Genomic DNA, 22,308 nt, shown 5'->3' with positions numbered 1-22,308 from the left:
TTGAACGCCGAGCATTTCATCAGCTCGCTCCAACCTCTCACCCCGGTGCAGTGGCCCATAAACTCGGTGGCGTATTCGCGAATCGTGCGGTTCCCCTGCTCGATCCTCTGGAGAGCCTCGGTGGCTTTCTCCTCCCGTAGGGGGTCCCCGTACTGGCGTAGCATCGCCTGGAGGAACTCGGCCACCGAGGCCAACTCGGGCTTCCGTCCGGTGTACAGCCCCACGTACCATTTTCTCGCGGCCCCTTTCAGCCGGGATGCTATGTGGTCTACGCGGCTGGCCTCCGTTGGGTAGCCTGCTCCCCAGTGTGTGAAGAAGGTGTTGCACTGGATGGTGAAGTATTCCACTTCGTCTCCATCGCCATCAAAGGTGATCTTGAGTTCGTGCGGTCTCCCGCCATCCCCCCCCTGGGGCCACCGGGGGGGGGTGGCGCCAGTTGGGGTGCTGGTTGCGGGGGGGCGGGACCGGCACGGCGGGTGCGCCGGGGCCTGCTGGTGCCGCCGGCGTGGCTGGGACTGCTGGCGCGGCCGGGGCCACTGGTGCCGCGGGAGGTGCCGGGGCAGCCGGCACGGACGGGGCTTGCAGCCCCGGGGCGGGTGGCCCGACAGGGCCTCCTCCTCCGCCGCTGGGTGGCCCCCCGGGTTGCCTCCCGTCAATCGGCACCACCGGGACCCCCGGGGTGGGCGGCCCAGGAGGTGCGGGCCCCCCCCTGGGGGCCCGGCTGGTCCTGCCGGGATCGTTGCCTGCAGGGCGCGGATCTGGTCTCGGAGCGCGCCCAGCTGCATCTGCATCTCTGCGGTCATCATGATGCGGGTCTTGTGGACCTGGTCGTGGAACTCTCTCACCCACTGGGAGAGTTGGTTGCGGAGGGCTTGCGCGGAGTCCCCCGTTCCAGGATCGCGGTACTCGTCTTCGTCTCCTTCCCAGTCGTCGCCCCCTGCTCCGCCGGCGAGCGCCTTGTATCTCTCCTCCGCCTCGTCCATTAGTTTGGAGGACTTTCGCGGGCTCCAGCTCCGCGAGGGGAACACGTCCGTGGAGAAGGGAGCCGGGTCCCGGATCTTGCGCCTCACCGCCGTCATTCCGGGCTCCAAGGGTCTGTCCTCTACTGGAGTGGTGGGCTCTCCGTCGTCTGGAGCCTTGGCTGCCATTCAGCCAAGTTGCCAGTTCGGATAAGTCCCAAAACAAAGGGATCAGTGTTATAATGTCAGAACTGGCAGAACTTCAAGAAAGGCCCAAGACTTAGTTGCAAGTATAGGCATTTATTAGAGAACTTCAGAGCTTGAGGTGCAGAATAACACTGATAACAGACAGCCAGTATTCAATACACTTTATGTGATTCTGTTGACAACAATAAACCGATCCCTCACATGAGTGGAGACAACAGTCTGCTTCTCAGGGTCGTTATCAGGTAAGGAGGATGGAATCCCGCTGAGAAAGTGTGGGCCGGCCTGGCTTCAAAAGGCCATCTGCAGATGTTGACCCTGAGCAATCTGTTATCCTTCAGTGATCACAGTTTGTTTGAAATGCACAGGCATACACAACAAGGGAACTGGTTAGTGTTTGGGGACAAGCTGCCCGGGTTAGTATTTGCTTTCAATATGGAGTCAGTTAGGCTAACAGCATAAAGGAAAGTTACAAGTTCTGACAATTCCCTCTATTCCTTCATCCAAATCATTGATAAAAATGTTGAACAAAAGAGGTCCCAGGACAGATCCTTGAGGCACTCCACTTGTCACTCCTCTCCAAGAGGATGAGGAACCCTTCACAAGCACTCCTTGGGTGCGATTTGTCAACCAGTTACAGATCCACCTAACGGTAATAGGATCCAAACCACATTTTACCAACTTGTCAACAAGGATAGTATGTGGAACCTTATCAAAAGACTTACTGAAATAAAAATAAACGATGTCTACATTTCTGACCATGGGATTTTACCCAGCATAGTTCTAAGTTTATCAAAGTTTGCCTTTCTGAAGTCCAACCTGACTACGTATAGCTTTTCCCTCTCCTAAGACTGTAAATTCCAAAATCATATGGTCACTACTGCCCAGGGTGCCCATTATTTCCACTTCTTCAATCAATTCTTCCTTGTTTGTGAGAATCAAATCCAAGATAGCACTTTCTGGAAAAGGAAGTTGTCAGCAAGACAAGTCAGGAATCTATTTGACTTTTCATTTTTAGCAGAGTTGGACTTCCAACAGATGTCCGAGTAATTGAAATCTCCCATGATCACTGTATCCCTTCTCTTGGAGAACTTTGCAATCTGTTGTAGGATTAACTTTTCTTGTGGACCCAAAAGAATTTTGTCGAATAAGTATTGTTCTATATTAAAACCTGTCACCTTGTCTTTAGCATATCTGGATTCAACTTGCATTCTCAGCCACCAATTCATTTTAATGTTTATTTTTCCAATTCTTCTTTAGTTTTCAATTGATTATCCTTTCCCAGCACATCATCATACCTATAGCTTTGATTTGATTTTAAAAGATTTGGATGTGTGAATGCTTCTACTGGTGAAACCCATCTTGGAATTTTTTGATAAGTTCTAGTCTTTAACCATGACCATGTATGATACAAAGATTTTCGAAACTAGTGGTTCTTAAAATAGGAATGTCCTTCAAGTCTTTGATACCACAAATATGCATGCCATCCCATAGTCAAATCATGTCTTTCTAACAATTGTCTCTTGTCATTCAACAATATCCAATCTCTTATCCAAAGAAGTACAGATGCTTTATAATACAATTGCCAGTCTGGAAGGCCCATACCTGCTCTTTTTAGAGTCTTTAGTTTGATTCTAGGTTGATTCTAGGTTTGCCACACGTATTTAGCAACCATCTTATTTAGTTCTTGAAAAAATCCACTATTTAAATTTTCTTTACCTTCTTTACCTTCACTTCTGTTTAAATCCCACTACCAACTGCCACTTGAAACTACTTGTGAGTAAGTACCTACCTTTCTACAGAACCCCCAGGCTAAGAGCCACAGGCCAAGAGCCCTCACGCCTCCGGCTAGGATGAGCCTTGCAAATTAAAGGCTCAAGCCCCCACCCATCTCTGACTCAACAGCCAGAACAACAGCAGAGGGTGGGGCCAGCAACTACCCCCAGGTAAATAAGCTCTCCACACTCAGTGACAGCTACACAAAAGACACACAAAAGCAATCAGAAATCCCTCTCCAGCAGGCACCAAGCACTCACACAGTTCCCTCCCACAGCAAGCCTAGGTAATGCTTCCCAGCAGTTTTAAAAAAGCAAATCAACTCTCACTCACCTTACCAACAGCTCTGTTCTAGATCCAAGAACCTTCCTCTACTGCAGCTGAGACACAGTAGACTATCAAAGTGTGCTGTTTGTTGGCTAAGAATCCTCTACCTGGTAGTCTTGAAGCTCACTCTACCAAAGCATTAACTACTTCAACAGCTTTCCTCAGAGGGGTTCCCCTGCAAGATGTTTGCAATGCAGCAACATTGTTCACTTTTGGAACCCTTAACACTTTTGCCAGGCATTACACACTGGATGTACATGCTCAAATGACTGAGATGCTTGGTTCTGCAGACTGCAACAATGTGACCACCAGCTCCCTCCTCCAAGAAGGCTACAGCTTGCTACTCTCCCAAGGGGTGTGATGCACAGAGACCATGAAGAAGATAAGCAGGCTGCTTACTGTAACTAATGATCTTTTGAGTGGTCTTCTGTACATTCACACCATCCACCCTTCCTCCCCTCCACTGTCAGCTCAGTTGCAGTTTTCGTCTTGGGTTGGTCAACGGTCAGAAGGAACTTGTGGGATCTTGGTGTCATGCTTCCCAAGCATGCATGGTGGAGTCCCTGGGCATGTTCAGAGGTAGGGACACAAAAATCCCTCTAGCGGAGCTACGTAACACCAATCAGAACTGGTGAAGACACCATAGATCCCAAGGGTGTGAATACACAGAAGACCACTCAAAGATCATCAGTTACAGGGTAAGCAACCTGTTTTTCTCTGTGCATATGCAGAGCAAGCCATTTTAATTTTGGAGGGATTTAAATATCCCTGTATAATTTTTTAAACGTGTAAATTTTTTCTGCATACCTGGAGAGGTCCCCCAAGTGTGCAGGAAAATCTCTCTACCTTCCATGTGCCCGTATCTGTGGAAATAAAATATCCACATGTAGGGGCATGTTGAGAATTAGATATATAGATGGTCAAAGATTGTTGTCTACCATGTAGAGTTAAGTGCATTTGCAATACTTCTAAGCGATTGCTTTATGTAGACTTTCTGAACTTCCCTGTGTATGCATCCCCACAGGTCTGGAGCACCAGCACATGTGAATTTGTTCGCACTCTCAATGGGCACAAGCGGGGCATTGCTTGCCTTCAATACAGGGATCGACTTGTTGTGAGTGGATCATCAGACAATACAATCAGGTAGGTAGCAAACTTGTTTGTCTTTGGGGAAAGCTGTTAACTCAAAGGACAAGGACATCTCTCTGTCAATCCAGCCACTGTTATTCCATCCTCTGAGCTGACTTCCCAGATATCATAGGTTGCATTCCTTTCTACTCAGTGTTCCTCCAGCAGCGAACAACTTGGCTGAAGGCATTCACTGGATCCAACATGTGTTTTCTGAAAGCTCAATAGACAGGAATTTAATTGATGTTCAGCAGACAGTTCCACAATGATGAGACAGCTGCCAAAAAACCCCCAAGACTAGGTAGTAGCAAATCAAACAACCTGGATGGAGGGGAGAATTTGAAGCCCCTGCTCTGCTGAGGGAAGGCACCTTCTCTTTGGTAATTGCAGTACCTTATCAGAATTAACAAAATTTCTCTAACTGCTTCTCAGGCATCATCAAAAGTTTCCCCAATAGTGATATTCTGCCAAGGGGTGCCCATCCTACAGAAGTGATGCTCCCTTTTCTAGAACTTTGATTCTACATCAAAGTCCTTGACAGCTCACCCTAAAGGAGCTGGACTGTCTTCTGTTTTTCAGTGGAGTTTTGCTCTTCCACCTCTGCCATGTATGTATGTGTCATGATGGTCTTCTTTGGAACGGGTCCAGAGGAGGGCGACAAAGATAGGGGTCTGGAGACAAAGTCCTATGAGGAAAGGTTGAAGGAGCTGGGGATGTTTAGCCTGGAGAGGAGGCAGCTGAGAGGTGATATGATCGCCATCTTCAAGTACTTGAAGGGCTGTCATATAGAGGATGGTGTGGAATTGTTTTCTGTGGCCCCGGAAGGTAGGACCAGAACCAATGGGTAGAAATTAAATCAAAAGAGTTTCTGGCTCAACATTAAGAAGAACTTCCTGACTGTTAGAGTGATTCCTCAGTGGAACAGGCTTCCTCGGGAGGTGTGGGCTCTCCTTCCTTGGAGGTTTTTAAACAGAGGCTAGATGGCCATCTGACAGCAATGAAGATCCTGTGAATTTAGGGAGAGGTGTTTGTGAGTTTCCTGCATTGTGCAGAGGGTTGGACTAGATGACCCTAGAGGTCCCTTCCAACTCTGTGATTCTATATAACTGCATACATAGGAGTAATGTGCTTGATCTTCTTCGTGGTCTCTGTGCATTCACACATATGGGTAATCCGCAGGATTGGCCCCGACCTCGGAGAGTTCAAAGCAATCTTGATCGTAGATCTGGCGCGCCTCCCACTTGTCCTGGGAGGAGACAGCTACTGCGCATGCCTGGACAAGGGGGAGGTGCTTAGCCACTCAGTTTCTTCCTTACCGCCGACCGGATCGCACCTTCCTCGTTGATCTCCAACTTCTTCATTGCAATCTCCAACAACTACCTTCTCTTCGCTTCAATTCTTCATCTTCTACTTCTCCTGGTATCGTATAAAAAAAAAAAAAAAAAAGCCTCCTCTTACTATCTTTCTGGACTTTCCCCCTCCCTCCCCCCCCCCCTCCCGGGCGGATGGAAGGAAGGGACAAGATAATCTTTAAACGCTGTACCAGCTGCTCATCCAAAATCCCCTCGTCCGACGGCCACTCTCTTTGCCTGTTCTGCCTTGGAGAGGCACACCGTCCAGACTCCTGCGTGCACTGCAGCCAATTTGGTAAACAGGCCCGCAAGAACCGCGCCGCGAGACTCAAGAGCCACCTCATGGAAACCTCACTCCGACCGGCCATGCCGCGTGGCGGACAACAACAACCCGCGCCATCTTCCCCACACCTCGTGGGAGAGGCGCAGTCGGCAGCTTCCGTGGCACAGACTCCCTGTAAGCCTAAGACCGGCAAGCACTCTAAGAAGTCGGACGACCCCAAAAAGCGCCGCCGCTCCGATTCCGCCCACTCGGTCCCGACGGGTAGCACTAGCTCAAAAAAGCATAAGACCCGCCCTCTCGACTCGGCCTCGAACCCGACCACCAAACCGAAGGCCCCGAACCCGACCGCCACTGCCTCCGGATCGATGCCGAAGACTCCGACGTCGAAGTCGACGGCAACACCGTCAATCACTCCGTTGGAAATCATCCGCATCTCATCAAAGTCGCCGTCCATTCCGAATTCCCCACCAGACCAGCTGCTGGATACGCACTCTACCGCATCCGTTAGGACCCACACTCTCGACCCCACTAAATTCATAGATCTCTCACAGCCGATAGACGCCCACGCGCTCACCAGAGAACCCTCGACCCCGAGAGATCCCCTGACTAGACCTCGATCTCACAGTCGCAGACGCACCAGGTCCCGCAGTCGCCGACACACCAGGTCCCGCAGTCGCCGCCGTACCAGGTCCCGCAGTCGCCGCCGCACCAGGTCCCGCAGTCGCCGCCGCACCAGGTCCCGCAGCCGCCGACGCTCTCGCAGCCACCGCAGGGGGAGACACTACTATTACTCTCCATCGAGATCTAGGTCTCCATCCCCACGGCACCGAAGACGGCACCGACGATCACCATCCCACGATCGCCATTACCACAGCTACCAAGAGTCTCCGCGCTACCGAGATCGCACACACAGACTCCAAACTGCATCGATCGAATCGCTTCACCACCATGACGACCCTACGGACCTCGGCGCCGAACCGAAGCTCCCGTCACCACTAGAATCCCTACACACGGCTCCCAAGACAACACCTCAGCCCGACCTACCTCAAGGAACCGACGACGGATCCGAGGAGGAACTCTCCGACTCCGACCACTCTTCGGGTTCGGACCTACAATCCCCAGACTCCGACATAGCCAAGCCAGCAGACTTATCACCGTCTGAAGGCCCAAGATCCTACCTCGACCTTGTAGCAAACATGGCAAGCTCGCTAAATCTAAAGCTCAATACAGACGCTCCCAGAGTCTCGGACGTCGTTTTTGATCTAGTCCACGCGGATCTTCCATCCAGCTCTTCTCTCCCAATGCTCCCCGTTCTACTAGAAACACTCAAAGAAGCATGGGACAAACCGGCATCGGTACCGCCAACATCCAAGAGGGTTGAAGCGCTGTACAAGATACACGCACCTGATTCCAAGTTCCTGTTCACCCACCCGGCTCCGAACTCGATCATTGTACATTCGTCCTCGAAGTCGAAGCAGACTAGACACCCGGTACCACCAGAACGGGAGGGCAAAAAAACTCGACACGATCGGAAGAAAGATTTACGCCCTCACTACAGCCACAACCAAAATCCTCAACTACATGGCATGCTTCTCCGCATACACCCACAACCTGACCACCTCCCTCGCCGCATTGGTACCATCCCTGCCCGAGGCATCCCAAAAGTCAGCCACCACCACCCTGCAGGAGATGGCCAGAGTAACCAAACAGCAAATCAACACTGCCCGTCACGCTGCACAGTGTTCCTCCAGAACCTTGGCCTCAGCCATAGCACTCCGCAGACACGCGTGGCTCAGGTCCTCCTCCCTCCAACCAGACATCAAATACAAAGTTGAAGATTTGCCCTTTGATGGCCTTGGCCTGTTTAGCTCCTCTACAGATGACATCCTCACATCTGTAGACGATGGCAGGAAGAGGGCAAGACGACTGGGAGTCTCCCAACCTCTGACCCAAACCAATCGACAAAGGAACTGGAGGTCCAACCAATACAAAGGGAACAGATCCCCACGGCAACAGGAACCATGGAAGCGCAAACCACCGCAGTCCAAACCTTCCTTTCAACACAGACGCCAAACAACCAAGAAACCTTCAACCACACCCAAACCGTCTCTCTGACCTCCCTGCCCCGAGCCGTCCAGTCTCCCTCCATCAGCCAAACCCATCAACACGACTACAACCATTCTACACTGCCTGGAGGACCATAACATCGGACGCCTGGGTCCTCGCCATCATTCAAAGAGGCTACCTAATAGAGTTTACGTCCACTCCAAAGCACCACCGGTTCCTCACCACACCCCCGTCCGCACCCCTGCAGACGGAAATCGCGTCTCTGCTGGACAAAGGCGCGATAGAACCAGTCCCACCCCAATACCATCGCACCGGCTTCTACTCCCGGTACTTCCTGGTGCCAAAAAAGGACGGAGGACTCCGACCCATTCTCGACCTCCGCAAACTCAACCTACACATAACCTACAAGAAATTCCGTATGGTCACGCTTCAGGCAATCCTCCCGCTCATCCCAGAACGAGCATGGATGGCGTCCATAGACCTCCAGGACGCCTACTTCCACATTACAATCAACCATCATCACAGAAGATTCCTCAGGTTCGCCATAGGGAAGCAGCACTTCCAGTTCTGCTCCCTTCCCTTCGGTCTCTCCACAGCACCAAGGGTCTTCACCAAGTGCATGGCAGTAGTAGCAGCCACATTACGCCAGCAGCAGATATCAATCTTCCCGTACATAGACGACTGGCTGATCGTCGCCCATTCCAGGGAGCAACTACAACTGGACGTCTCGACCACCCTCTCCACCCTGGCCACCTTAGGCCTCCTAGTCAACCTCTCAAAATCCAAACTAGTCCCTACCCAGAGGATCCAATTCATAGGAGCAGACATCTCCACGCTCTCGCAAACGGCTTTCCTACCTCAGGACAGGGCACTCGCCATAATGTCACTGGCCAACACTATCATCGCCCAGCGCTCCCAAACAGCGCTCACCTTCCAGAGAATGCTAGGCCTCATGGCAGCAACCACAGCAGTTCTGCGGTTTGCGAAGCTGCACATGCGTCCCCTCCAAATGTGGTTCGTAAGAACTTTCCGCCCTCACACACAACATCAATCCACACTGCTCACCCTTCCACTACACATTGTACCATCCCTCAAATGGTGGACCAAGGAACGTCACCTCTACAAGGGCATGCCATTCAAGCAGACACCGCCCTCGGTGATTGTAACCACAGATGCCTCCAACTGGGGATGGGGAGCCCACTTGGAAGACCTCACGGTGCAGGGCCAGTGGACAGACTACGAACGCTCTCTCCACATAAACTGCCTGGAGCTCATCGCAGTGCACAAGGCTTTGCGGTCCTTCCTCCCATCGCTAAGGAACCAGCACGTCCAGATCACCTCCGACAACATCGCCACAGTCCTTTACATCAACAGGCAGGGCGGCACCGCCTCCGTCAGACTCTGCAAGAGAGCCCTAGCCCTGTGGCATTGGAGCATAAGCCAGGGCATCTTCCTCACGGCCGTACACCTACCAGGGGCCGAGAACACCCAGGCAGACGCCCTGAGCCGCCACTCCACCAACAACCACGAGTGGTCTATCAACAGCCGATACATCAGACAGATATTCAGCATCTTCGGACAACCGAAGATAGATGTATTTGCTTCACCGTCAAATGCCCAATGCACCCGCTTCTACATGAGAGGTCCTCCATCCCACCTCTCCAGGGGGGATGCCTTCATACAAACTTGGAAAGGAACACTCCACTACCTCTTTCCGCCCATTCCACTTATCACCAGAGTTCTACAGAAGATTCAGGTAGACCACACAAACTGCATCCTCATAACTCCATGGTGGCCGCGCCAACCCTGGTTTACGACCTTGCTGCTCCTGTCCAACAATACCTTCATCCAGCTCCCTCAAACACGGGATCTCCTCTCTCAACAGGGCGGCAGGGTCCTTCACCACAACCCGGCATCGCTCAAATTAACAGCCTGGAGAATCAGTTTCTAGACTTCCCTCCGGAGGTCCGTCAGGTCCTAGTGAACTCCAGAAAACCATCTACTAGGAAATCCTATCTATTTAAGTGGAAACGCTTCTCACACTATGCCTCACAGCACAACTTCGACCCCAACCTCGCCACTATACCTCAGGTACTAACTTACACCCTAACGCTCTCCAGAGCGGGTCTGTCGTATTCTTCCCTGAAGGTACACCTGGCAGCCATCTCTGCCTTCCACCCCCGCATCGATGGCACAACGGTATTCTCTCACCACGCGACCAGAGCTTTCCTCAAGGGCATCATTCGCCTACACCCACCAATCAAACAAGTTCTACCCACCTGGAGCCTGTCCCTAGTCCTGAGCCAACTCATGAAACCACCCTTCGAGCCCATGGCCTCCATCCCACTACACCTGCTGTCATGGAAGACGGCACTACTTACGGCCCTCACCACAGGCAAGAGGGCCAGTGACATCTGCGCATTCAGAGCAGACCCACCGTATACGATATTTCATAACAGTACGGTGGTCCTCCGACCTGACCCGACCTTCCTACCCAAGGTCGTCTCTACCTTTCACCTAGGAAGACAGTCCACTATACCAGCCTTCTTCCAGCACCCCGCGGACGCGGGACAAAGGGCACTCCACAACCTGGATGCACGGAGAGCCCTAGCCTTCTACATAGACAGAACCCGCCAAATCCGTAAAGACCCTAGACTCTTTGTCACCTACGCTACCCATAATAAGGGCAGCAGAATATCTACTCAGAGACTCTCCAAATGGATTGTTGCTGCCATCGAACTCTGCTACCAGCTGGCAAAACAACCAATCCCTCAACATATACGAGCCCACTCAACCAGAGCCGTGGCTACCTCGTCTGCCTTCATGAAAGGCATCCCTATAGAGGACATATGCGCTGCAGCCGTCTGGTCCTCCACATCTACCTTCGCCTCGCACTACGCTCTCGACGTCCGTGCCCGGCGAGATGCCTCCTTCGGACAAGCAGTGCTACGATCGATCTTCGACTAACCACTGTGAGTACCACTATCATTACGTTACGCTCTAACCCTTCATGTTCTTACAGGTCCAGCACCCACCTCCGAAGAAATGGCTCGCTAATCACCCATATGTGTGAATGCACAGAGACCACGAAGAAGATGGACAGGTTTCTTACCTGTAACTGGTGATCTTCGAGTGGTCATCTGTGCAATCACACAGACCCACCCAGCCTTCCCCGCTGCTGGAAGCTAGTAAGCACAGTTATTTCCACCTATCCGGCGGCGGGAAGAAACTGAGTGGCTAAGCACCTCCCCCTTGTCCAGGCATGCGCAGTAGCTGTCTCCTCCCAGGACAAGTGGGAGGCGCGCCAGATCTACGATCAAGATTGCTTTGAACTCTCCGAGGTCGGGGCCAATCCTGCGGATTACCCATATGTGTGATTGCACAGATGACCACTCGAAGATCACCAGTTACAGGTAAGAAACCTGTCCTTACAAAACCTGCCCCTTGTTTCTCTGGATACCGGGCATGAATTCACTTTTATCAGTCTAAGGTCTGTATTTGGTCAAACCTGGCCCACTGATGATGAGATTGTGCAAATGCAATCATTTAATAAGATAATATAAGGCTTCCCTCTTCTACTTTGAGTCCAAAATGACCTCCACTTCATGATGATGTCCATCCACCAGGATAGGAGGTGGGGCATGTGAGTGTGGGTGCCAGACATCAGGGCCTGTATTACCCATGGCTCTAGTGATTACTACAAGCAATAAATTGTGGCCAAAGAAATGCAGCTTTATTCAGTTTTAACAATGATAGTGAAAATATCCCTCACCCACCCAGTGAGCTTTATAAGGAGAAAGAAAAGACTACTTCACAAGGCTAGCAGTCTGTCCAGAAAACTAGACTGGAGTGCAGGGCTTCTCTATAGCTTGCACACAGCTTAGAAGATGTCCTCCCTGGCCGAGGCCTTGTCAAGTCCCCAACTCTGTTAATAATGAGATCCTTTGTATTTCCAAATAGATTCATTTATTATAAATAGGGTAGGACAGCTCACTATAAGAGTCAGTGAGAAGATTAAACAATGAAGGCAGGGAGAGCATTATATAGAGGGGCAATAGCCATTAGCAAATGACGGTAACATTTCAAACCTAAAGGCCATAAGATTATAACAACATCAATAGTTCACTACAAAGATCTACAGGGCAGTTCTACAGGGCACTTGATAACTGATAAGAAACCTGAGAGAAAACAGAGAGGGTTATAACTTCGACACCTCACATTCCTTCTGCAGACAGAACACAGAGATGACTCATAAAACATGGGCAGTAATTCCACAATAGTTGTAAACCAAATAGGATGAAAGGAGAGGGGACGTGACAGGCCTCTTCACTCCCGAGCTGTCTTCTGTGCTTGAAGCCGTTCTCCCTCTGCCATCTGAAGCCACCGTCTTCCGAAGCTGCCCTTGAAGCCACCACTGAAGCCGCCACCACCCTCTCTCCAAAGTTGCCTGCTTCTTATGTACACAGCTCTTATGTACACAGCTCTCCCATCCCAGGTGTTCTTCATTTACAATTTAACCCCCTGCTGTCCTGGAACATGGACATTCACATGGAGAAGGGCTGTATGGCTCACCCCACTATGTCTTTGATCTTAGCTGGGTCCATCCTCAGTCCCTCTTGGGAGTACAACTCTTGTTTGTGAAACTTACACTTTAACAATTTGGCAAACAGCTTGTTCTTGTAAAGGGTTGCAAGGACTTTTCTTACCAACTTTATGTAGGTCTTGTGAGTAAATTAACATGTAATCTAAGTAACTACACCTTTATAGAGAAATTTATGCAAACTCATGAACACTCCAGTAATCCAAGAGGAATCACCAGATACTCAAATTGGTCCAGGGGCATGTTGAAGGCTGTTTTCCAATCATCCCCCACTTGAATGCGGACTCAGAAATAGGCATCCCTCAAGTCCAACTTAGTAAAAATCTTTCCTTTGGTAACCTCCCACAACAAGTCTTGGAATCAGATAGGCATTTGAGATTGATACTGCATTGAGCCCCTTATAGTCTGTATGAAGTCTGAGGCTCCTGTCTTTCTTTTTAGGGAACAATACAAGAGCTGCATGGGGGGATTTTGTTGGCCTGATGACCCCTGGTCAAATTCTTGCCTAAGAACTTTCTCAATTTGGTCTTCTCCACCATTGAGTAGAGCTTAGCTTTGGGCAGTCTCCCCCAGGAGCAACACCTGACTCAAGTCTGCATACTCCTGGAGGATCTCGCTTAGCTCTTCCTGAGTCATACACCTCCAGGAGGGGAGGGGGTTTAGGACCCCACCAGGTGTCCCAATGATGTTTCTTGCACTGTTTGTCAGGAAAATATAATCTTGCCTTTGACAAAGTGTGCTGGCAATTTATGGTACAGCAATTGGAAGGCATGGATATAAGTATAATGAGTTTGTAATTAGTATTCGTGGATATATACCTGTGTATATACGGTTGATGCACTTGTTACAAAATCATAATCATAAATAATAAGCAATGACAATACTCACAAGAAAATCACTATAGCACATGACACTGCGAAGTATTCCATTGTTAGGGACTTGTATGTGACATTTGGGATTACAGCACCTTTGCTGACTCCCAACGGTGACCTTCAATCTCCAATGCAAGGATTTTCAAGCCCCGTCTCTGAGCATGCTTGGGAACTCTACCACGCATGCCCAGAGGAGGCCGCTTGGATCCCTGACCACACATTCTGCAGGACGTCTTCCTCTTGACTCCAGCCATTGATTTTTTTCTACTTTAACTCTTCCCCAAAAGAGTTGTTGTTAGTATAGTTTTGTAGTATAATTCGAATAGTTGTTAAAATTGTTAGAATAGTTTTCTTCTTCCTTTCCATATTCTGGCCTTTGTCCTATGCGGGGGTGCTTCAAACCCTGTTCCCACTGTGGGAGCAAGCTCACCCCAACTTTGTGCCTCTTGTGCCTGGGGGAAGCCCATAGAATGAATACCTGCCTACAGTGTCTGAAAATGAGCTGACAGACATGGAAAAATCAGTGGCCTGGCTTCAGATAGCCCTTCTAACCTTGGCATTAGCCCTACAGAAAATGGAGGCAAAATACTCTACACTAGAGGGCACAATAGCATCAACAATAGCCTCTCCTGTCCTCACAACACCAACAAAATCATTCCCATCTGCCCTGACATTGACGACCGTTGACACTGGAGCATTGACATCAAGAAAATAGATCTCCACTTCCAGTCTTCATCAACCTCTCAGACCAAGAAGTGGAAGAAAGATAAATATCACAATTCAAGCATTGAGAAAAGCTCACACTCTAAGAAGAAAAAGCAACCCACAAGCCCCTCTCATGGCTTAGTGCCCCTTGCTATGATAGTGTCAATTCTTCCACCTGACCTGACTTTATTGACATCAGTGCCCCTCCAAATCATCCAGTCACCAATTCATTGGGTGAACTTCCTGGTATTGATGCAGTCAGCTGCCCAAACTACAGACTTTGTTGCCACAGATGCCAGTGGCATTGAACTGACTAAGCATAGTCCCCCCACTTCCAAGTCATCCTCAACAAGCAGAGGTAGTACACCAAGTCACACCCCTTTGGGAACCTATCCTCCCCCCCCCCACCCGCATCCACAGGAACCTCCATTGGCTCCTCACCCAGACCTGGATTGATACCGATAACCATTAGTCCTGGATAACTGACTCACCTACAGATGGCCTTCACTGTCCAGACTCGATTCCTGGGACCAGAGGCAGCTTCATTATCGCTATGGGGCTTATCCACTCAGTCTTTCATAGTTACCCCCTAAGGCATTCAAGAATGGGATCAGCACTCTATATTCTTGACTTGGTCCTCGACTCAATCCACCTGCTCCACCTGCCCCCAAGAAGCATCGCCATAAGACAAAGCATGTTGACAAATCCTTGACATCGATGCCAAAACTTCCATCGTTGCCATGTCTACCTCCATCAGATTCGGGTCACTCCAATCCCAGGGATGTACCAGCTCATCAGAGAGTACATCGGACTGACCCAACACCTACAGTACCCACTCCGTTGACACCAGTCACAGAGGATCTTCCAATATTTCAGTCAGAAGACCTTATGGAGAACTGCTCAAGTGGATGGCTACCACCTTGGGGATCTCCATTATCCAACCTCAGCCAGAAGTGACTGACCTCATTTTCGATATAATGCAAAAAGACACATCCAGCCTTACCTGACTCAGCATAATCCCCTCAGTTCCAAGTTAGCCTCAACAAGTGGAGGTAGTACACCTTACCCATGACCGCAGTACTCCTCCAGGCAGTCAAGGTACTGCGGGATAAGCCAGCATCAACAATTATTTCTTTGTGCAGGTTGAACCACATGTATGAAGTGCAGGAAAATAGTGCTGAATTTCTATTCTGCCTCCCTAAACAGAACTCTCTGGCAGTCGAAAGGTAAACTCTCTTCTTCCACCCCAGCTGACGGGGCAGTGAGTGGGACTCATTTGGCAAAAATTCTATTCCACGGTGGCTTTGGGCATCAAAAATGCAAACTACTTAGTCTTTCTTGACCACTATGGTACGCCTTATGGGAACAACTGTCAGATATCCTGCCCTGCCTTCCAGAAGAGGAACAGAAAAAGATAAAGATCCAACAAGAAGGCATGATGGTTGCAAAGCTGCAGGACAACTCCACTAAGCACAACATTGACACCTTTGTCTTACCTTGACTAAAGCCCTAAGATGCCACTTGCGGCTCTGTTCAGGGCCCTCACTCCAGATTCTAAGACCACGATCGAGGACCTTCCCTTCAACAGAGTGGGTCTTTTTCATGCCTAAACCGATACTGTTCTGCGAGACATTTATAAGAGCCTAAAGGCATCCAGGAATCTCAGTGTCTCAACCTCAGCCAAACCTTACAAGTCCAGGTTTTGATCTAGGTTTTGGTCCAGAATATCCAGGATGGCCAAACTTATTTAACATAAGAAGCACATACAATAAATGTCAGAAGTTTGAGAGTCACAAAACATGAACATCAGATGTTTGAGAGCCACAAGAAATGAACATCAGATGTTTGAGGAAGGAAGGAAGGCAAATAGATGGGGGGAGAGGTAGAGGTAGAAAGAAAGCAAATGGCTCAGCTGCATTAGAGGAAGGTGCTTTCTAGAGCTAGAACAGAGCTGCTGGTAAGCTGTTGCTGAGTGAAGTCAAGATACAGAAAATTTTGAAATGAATTTCAGCAGCATGGCTGATGAGGGAGCAGAGGCATTGATTTGTAATGACTGTGGGATGTTTGTATTTCTACCTGAGAGCAGCAGCAATTACACTTGCAGCAAGTGTAAGTTAGTGGCCCTGCTGGAGGAGAAGATACGGGGACTGCAGGAAGGTGAAGATTTTCTTGAAAGAACACCTGAGGGGATCTGCTATCTTAGGCACCCTGGGCAGTAGTGACTATGTGATTTTGGAATTCACATTCTTAGGGAAGGAAAAAGCTATACGTTGTCAGACTTATAGGTTGGACTTCAGAAAGGCAAACTTCGATAAACTTAGAACTACGCTGGGTAAAATCCCATGGTCAGAAATACTTAGGAAGAAGGGGGTTCAGGAGGGGTGGGAGTTTCTTAAAAGCGAAATACTGAAAGCACAATCACAGACGATTCCTGTGAGAAGAAAAAATGGAAAAAGCCTAAAGGAGCCGAGTTGTTGACTCCATAAACAGCTCTCTAAAGACTTGAGAAATAAAAAAGACTCCTTTAGGAATTGGAAGGAAGGCCTTATAACCAAGGATGAATATAAACAAATCACCACTGCTTGTAGAGAAAAAGTTAGGAAAGCTAAAGCTCAGTATGAGAGGCTGGCTAAAAACAACAAAAAAGGGTTCTTTTCTCATGTTCAGAGTAAGAAAAAGAGCAAGGACATGGTAGGCCCATTGCAAGGGCAGGAAAGTGAAATTGTAACGGGTAATGAAGAGAGGTCGGAATTGCTCAATTCCTGCTTTTCCGTAGTCTTCTCTTCTGGGGGAAATGATGCTCAACATGGGAAAAACAGAACAAATAATGAGGGTATGAAGTTCCAACCTAGGATCAGCATAGGGGTAGTACATAAACACCTATTTTCTTTAAATGAAACTAAGTCCTCAGGGCCAGATGAACTGTATCCAAGGGTTCTAAAAGAGCTTGCATATATAATTTCTGAGCCTCTGGCTATTATTTCTGAGAATTCTTGGAGAACATGAGAAGTGCCGGAAGATTGGAGAGGGGCGAATGTTATCCCCATCTTCAAGAAAGGGAAAAAGAGGATCCGGGTAATTACCAACACATCAGCTTAGCATCTATACCTTGAAAAGTTTTAGAACAAATCATCAAACAGTCGGTCCTGGAACATTTAGAAAGAATGGATGTGATTACTAAAAGCCAGCATGGGGTTCTCAAGAACAAGTCATGTCAAACTAACCTATATGGGTTTTTTTTGAGAAAGTGACTACCTTGCTGGATCGCGGGAATGCTGTAGACGTCATTTATCTTGATTTCAGTAAGACTTTTGATAAGGTTCCACATACTATCCTTGTTGACAAGTTGGTAAAATGTGGTTTGTATCCTGTTACCGTTAGGTGGATCTGTAACTGGTTGACAGATCACACCCAAAGAATGCTTGTGAAGGGTTCCTCATCCTGTTGGAGAGGAGTGACAAGTGGAGTGCCTCAAGGATCTGTCCTGGGACCTCTTTTGTTCAAGATCTTTATCAATAATTTGGATGAAGGAATACAGGGAATGCTTATTAAATTTGCAGATGATATGAAATTGGGAGTGGTTGCAAATACAGTAGAAGACAGAAACAGGATACAGGATGACCTTGACAGACTGGAAAACTGGGCTAAAACCAATAAAATGAATTTTAACAGGGATAAATGTAAAGTTCTGCATTTAGGTAGGAAAAATCCAATGCATAGTTATAGGATGGGGGAGACTTGTCTTAGCAGTAGCATGTGCGAAAAAGATCCCGGCATCTGCAACTAAAAAGAGTCCAGGTAAATAGGCATAAAAAGCCTCAGCTTGAGACCCTGGAGAGCCACTGCCAGTCTGAGTAGACAATACTGACTTTGCTGGACCAAGGGTCTGATTCAGTAGAAGGCAGCTTCATATGTTCATATGATCTAGAGATCTTAGTGGATCATACGCTGAACATTATTATTATTATTATTATTATTATTATTATTATTATTATTATTATTATTATTATTATTATTATTATTATTATTATTATTATTATTAACATGAGTCAGCAGTGTGATGCAGTGGCTAAAAAGGCCAGTGGAATTTTGGGCTGTATCAACAGAAGTATAGTGTCCAGATCACATGATGTGATAGTATCGCTTTACTCTGCCCTGGTAAGGCCTCACCTAGAGTATTGTGTTCAGTTTTGGGCACCACATTTTAAGAAAGATATAGACAAGCTGGAACGGGTCCAGAGAAGGGTGATGAAGATGGTGAGGGGTCTGGAGACCAAGTCCTATGAGGAAAGGTTGAAGGAACTGGGGTTGTTTAGCCTGGAGAGGAGGCGGTTGAGAGGTGATATGATCACCATCTTCAAGTACTTGAAGGGCTGTCATATAGAGGATGGAGTGGAATTGTTTTCTGTGGCCCCGGAAGGTAGGACCAGAACCAATGGGTTGAAATTAAACCAAAAGAGTTTCCGACTCAACATTAGGAAGAACTTCCTGACCGTTAGAGCGATTCCTCAGTGGAACAGGCTTTCTCGGGAGGTGGTGGGTTCTCTTTCCTTGGAGGTTTTTAAACAGAGACTAGATGGCCATCTGACAGCAATGAAGAGGCTGTGAATTTGGGGTAGGTATTTGTGGGTTTCTTGCATTGTGCATGGGGTTGGACTAGATGACCCTAGAGATCCCTTCCAACTCTATGATTCTCTGATTCTAACTTTAACTTTAAATGCATTTTCCAAGCTGCCAGCTGGCTTGGCTTGGAGAAGTGATTTAAAGAGAAAAACTTCTCTTTAAACTCCTTCTCCAAGCCAGCTGGCAGCGCAATGGGGGCGAGAGCCACACAATATGTGTGAAAGAGCCACAAGTGGTCAACCCTGATCTAGATGCTCTTCTAGCAGGAGCTCCCCAGACCAACCTTGGAGATTTCATCCTTACATCACCTCACAGAGATCTACCTACAAGTTTTCAGGTGCACAGTAACAATCTAGACCCAAGACGCCAAAACAGAATCTTTTACTCAATTGGAGTTGGACCACTAGACCTTTCTCCCCAGTTGTCAGCTGTCTCCACCCCCACTTAACATTCTGGCAACATATCACAACAGACTCATGGATGCTCTCCATTATTGCTAAGGGATAGAACCTGTTTTGGGGGAAAAGAGGGAACAAAGTTTCTACTCCTGCTTCTTTACAGTACCCAAAAAGGACGGAGGACTCAGGCCTATCATGGACCTGAGGACAATGAACAAATTAATTTCTTCCAAGAATCTCTGCATGACAGTCCTTTCCCAGATCTTGCCCCTACTGACCATATGTTCTTGGATGGCAACTATAGACCTCCAAAATGTGTATTTTCATCTGAGTATCCAACCTGATCACAGATGTTACCTGAGGCATGCAGTAGGAAATGACCGCTATCAATACACTGTACTTCAGGATCTCCCCAAGGGTATTCACAAAGACCATGGTAGTGATGCTTAACTGTAGCTTCAGTGTCATCCTCTTCCCATACATCAATGACTGGCTTCTGGTGGCCAACACAGAATCACAGCTCCTACAGAATATACAGGAATCACTGACGCTGTTGACAAAATTGGGACTATGTGTCAACCTCAAAAAATCCCATCTGCCCCTGACCCAACATGCACAATTTATCAGGGCAGTCCTCAACTCCATAATAAACCAGGACATTCCTTCCTCCCTCCAGAGCTGCAACAATCAAGCTACTAGTTCAGGAAATCACATCCAGACATTCAGCAACGGCCTTCACCATTCAACTACTGGGCCTCATGGCAACAACAATGTCAGTTATTGCCTTTGCAAAACTCAGAATGTCACCACTACAACTGTGGTTTCTGGCCCATTTCAATCCCCTCAAAGAATCTCAGCACTGTTAGTATTCTGTAGCCTGCTATGAAGCATGCTAGATCAAGAACTGTCAAAGTGACAGCTAATCACATGACAAGAGTCACAAGACTAATTAACTTGGCTGATGTAAGGACTGGTAATATCTGGATCTGTTCAGAGGAGTCAGCATGAGTCAGCAGTTAGCTGATTGGTGGGCTGTCCTATATAAGCAGCAGAGTAACACAGTGGTTTTTCTATGTATATGTGTCAGGCTCTGTAACTCTATAATACTGAAATTATAAAATACAAACCAAATGGACTTTTCTATACTAACCCTTAGCCTTTGTGATATTGTAGTTACCATGCATATCAAAGGGAACGTTTGAAGTGTTAAATTTGTTTAGGTTGTGAAGAGAGCAAAGGAATGTGACCGTTAATAGATACCGCCGCTGGCCAGCATCTTCCCAGAGGCTAGAAGATAAGCAGAGGCTCTCGTGTGAAAGTTTGCACCCTCACTCCCTGTTGTTTTGAGAATAATGCCTTTGTTCAGATGTTGCTTTGATGTAGATTCAATAAGACCCAGAAACACCCCTGCCAAGGTATTAGTCTCAATTTCTGTTTCAAGCTATGAGTTTCCAATAAAAGTATTACATTGTCTCAAATGAATACAGCCTTGAGTCTCCATCGCCTGACATTTTGAGACTAATCATCTTTAAAAAGGGGTTTATCTGAACCGGCCACTTTGAAGTCGAATGGCTGAAAAAGTTCCGGATAACAGACAACCTCCAGGGGAACCGAAGACTCCCCCGTGGCACATCCTTGGACATAGGCGAGCCGCGGGATTCGAATCCCCGTCCTACATCCAGACTCTATTCATCAGCCCACAGCAGTGGAAGCCGAGGACATCCACCGCCTTGATGGACGAAGCCCCAGCCCGACACGAGACCCTCCTCACCAGGCCCGAGACAGGAGAACCGGGAGAAGAGGTCGATGTGTCCCACGTGTGCCTACCCGACTCGGAGGACGAGGACGAAGGAGCCGGGGCTCCGGGAAAAGGAGATGAAGTGGCCAGCCTAGAAGAGAAAATTTTGGGGAAGGTGAAAACCCAGATGAAAGGGCTGGCGAGGGACCTCCGAAGCGAGATCCAGAGCAACACCCAGGCAGTTGCCCAAGAGGTGGGGAGGCAGATCGACCACCTGCAGGCGTTATGGGAGATGGAACGCCGGCAGCCCTGAGCATCGGGGCTACCCGCGATGCCGCAATCTTTGAATCCCGGCAGGGGCGGATGAGCCCCGGCGCCGCTGGCACCCCCTCCCAAAGGTCCCACACTTCAAGAACCAGGGAAACCCTGCGAGCTCGATCTCAAGTTCGACGGGGGCCCAGAAGAAGTAGAGTACTTCACCATCCAGGCCACCAGCTACATGCACGACTGGGGGGCCAGTTTCCCAGATGAACCGAGCTGGGTGGATTATTTGGGATCGAAACTCATGGGAGCAGCCCGAAGATGGTACGTGAGTTTGTATGAGTCGAGAAGCCCGGAGCTGGGAAGTGTGCATGCCTTTCTACAAGCCATGCTGCGCCAATACGAGGACCCCCCCTGAGAGGCTCGGGCTCTCAACGCACTGAAAGACCTGAAGCAAGGAACCCACTCAGTGAGAGAGTACACGGCGGAATTCCAGACCCACTGCGCCCAGGTGAGGGGATGGAATGAGGTGATGAAGATCAAGGCCTACCAGAGCGGTATCAAATCCGCTCTCCTGGATCGGGCCCTCCACCAGGCACGACCAAACACGCTGGTGGGGTGGGTGCAACTGGTAGGCAAAGTAGAAACCAACATGGATAGAGTGGCCCTGCAGCGACAACGAGAGGGGAACAGAGGGGGGCGTGAGGCTCAATCAGGGGCAAAGACTGAGTCCAAAAAACCAACAATGCCGAACAGCTCCGCAAAAGGGTTCGCCACCTGCAGATGCTATCGATGTGGCGACCCGGGGCACCTGGTTGGGGAATGCCCGGAGAAACCTCGAGCCCCCCCCCACTCTGCACCAAAGACAACAGGTCCCAAGGCAAAGAAGACCCTGGGGAGACCGAGGGAGCCCAGTCGGGGCAACACCGCACTGTCGGCGGTGCTTGACGAGGATTTTTCTCCTCGTTGCCATAACCTCAGCAAGGCGGGTCAGTGTGATCCTCCGTACCTTCAA

At 48.9% G+C, this 22,308-nt stretch overlaps 1 protein-coding gene across 5 annotated transcripts in view; it reads left to right on the top strand.

Moving 5' to 3' along the window:
- Positions 1-22,308, top strand: part of FBXW11 (F-box and WD repeat domain containing 11) — a 412,946-nt gene that overhangs the window by 359,611 nt on the left and 31,027 nt on the right. For all 5 annotated transcript variants that reach the window (XM_060232907.1, XM_060232882.1, XM_060232913.1 and 2 more), the window contains one exon: positions 4,291-4,409. In XM_060232907.1, the coding sequence (XP_060088890.1) occupies positions 4,291-4,409 (119 nt within the window). The remainder of the gene's footprint in view (positions 1-4,290; positions 4,410-22,308) is intronic.

Source organism: Heteronotia binoei, chromosome 1 (assembly GCF_032191835.1).
Source record: "Heteronotia binoei isolate CCM8104 ecotype False Entrance Well chromosome 1, APGP_CSIRO_Hbin_v1, whole genome shotgun sequence".
Classification (NCBI taxonomy): Eukaryota; Metazoa; Chordata; class Lepidosauria; order Squamata; family Gekkonidae; genus Heteronotia; species Heteronotia binoei.
Note: the sequence above shows the minus strand (reverse complement) of the source record. Positions and strands in the feature narration are given on the sequence as shown.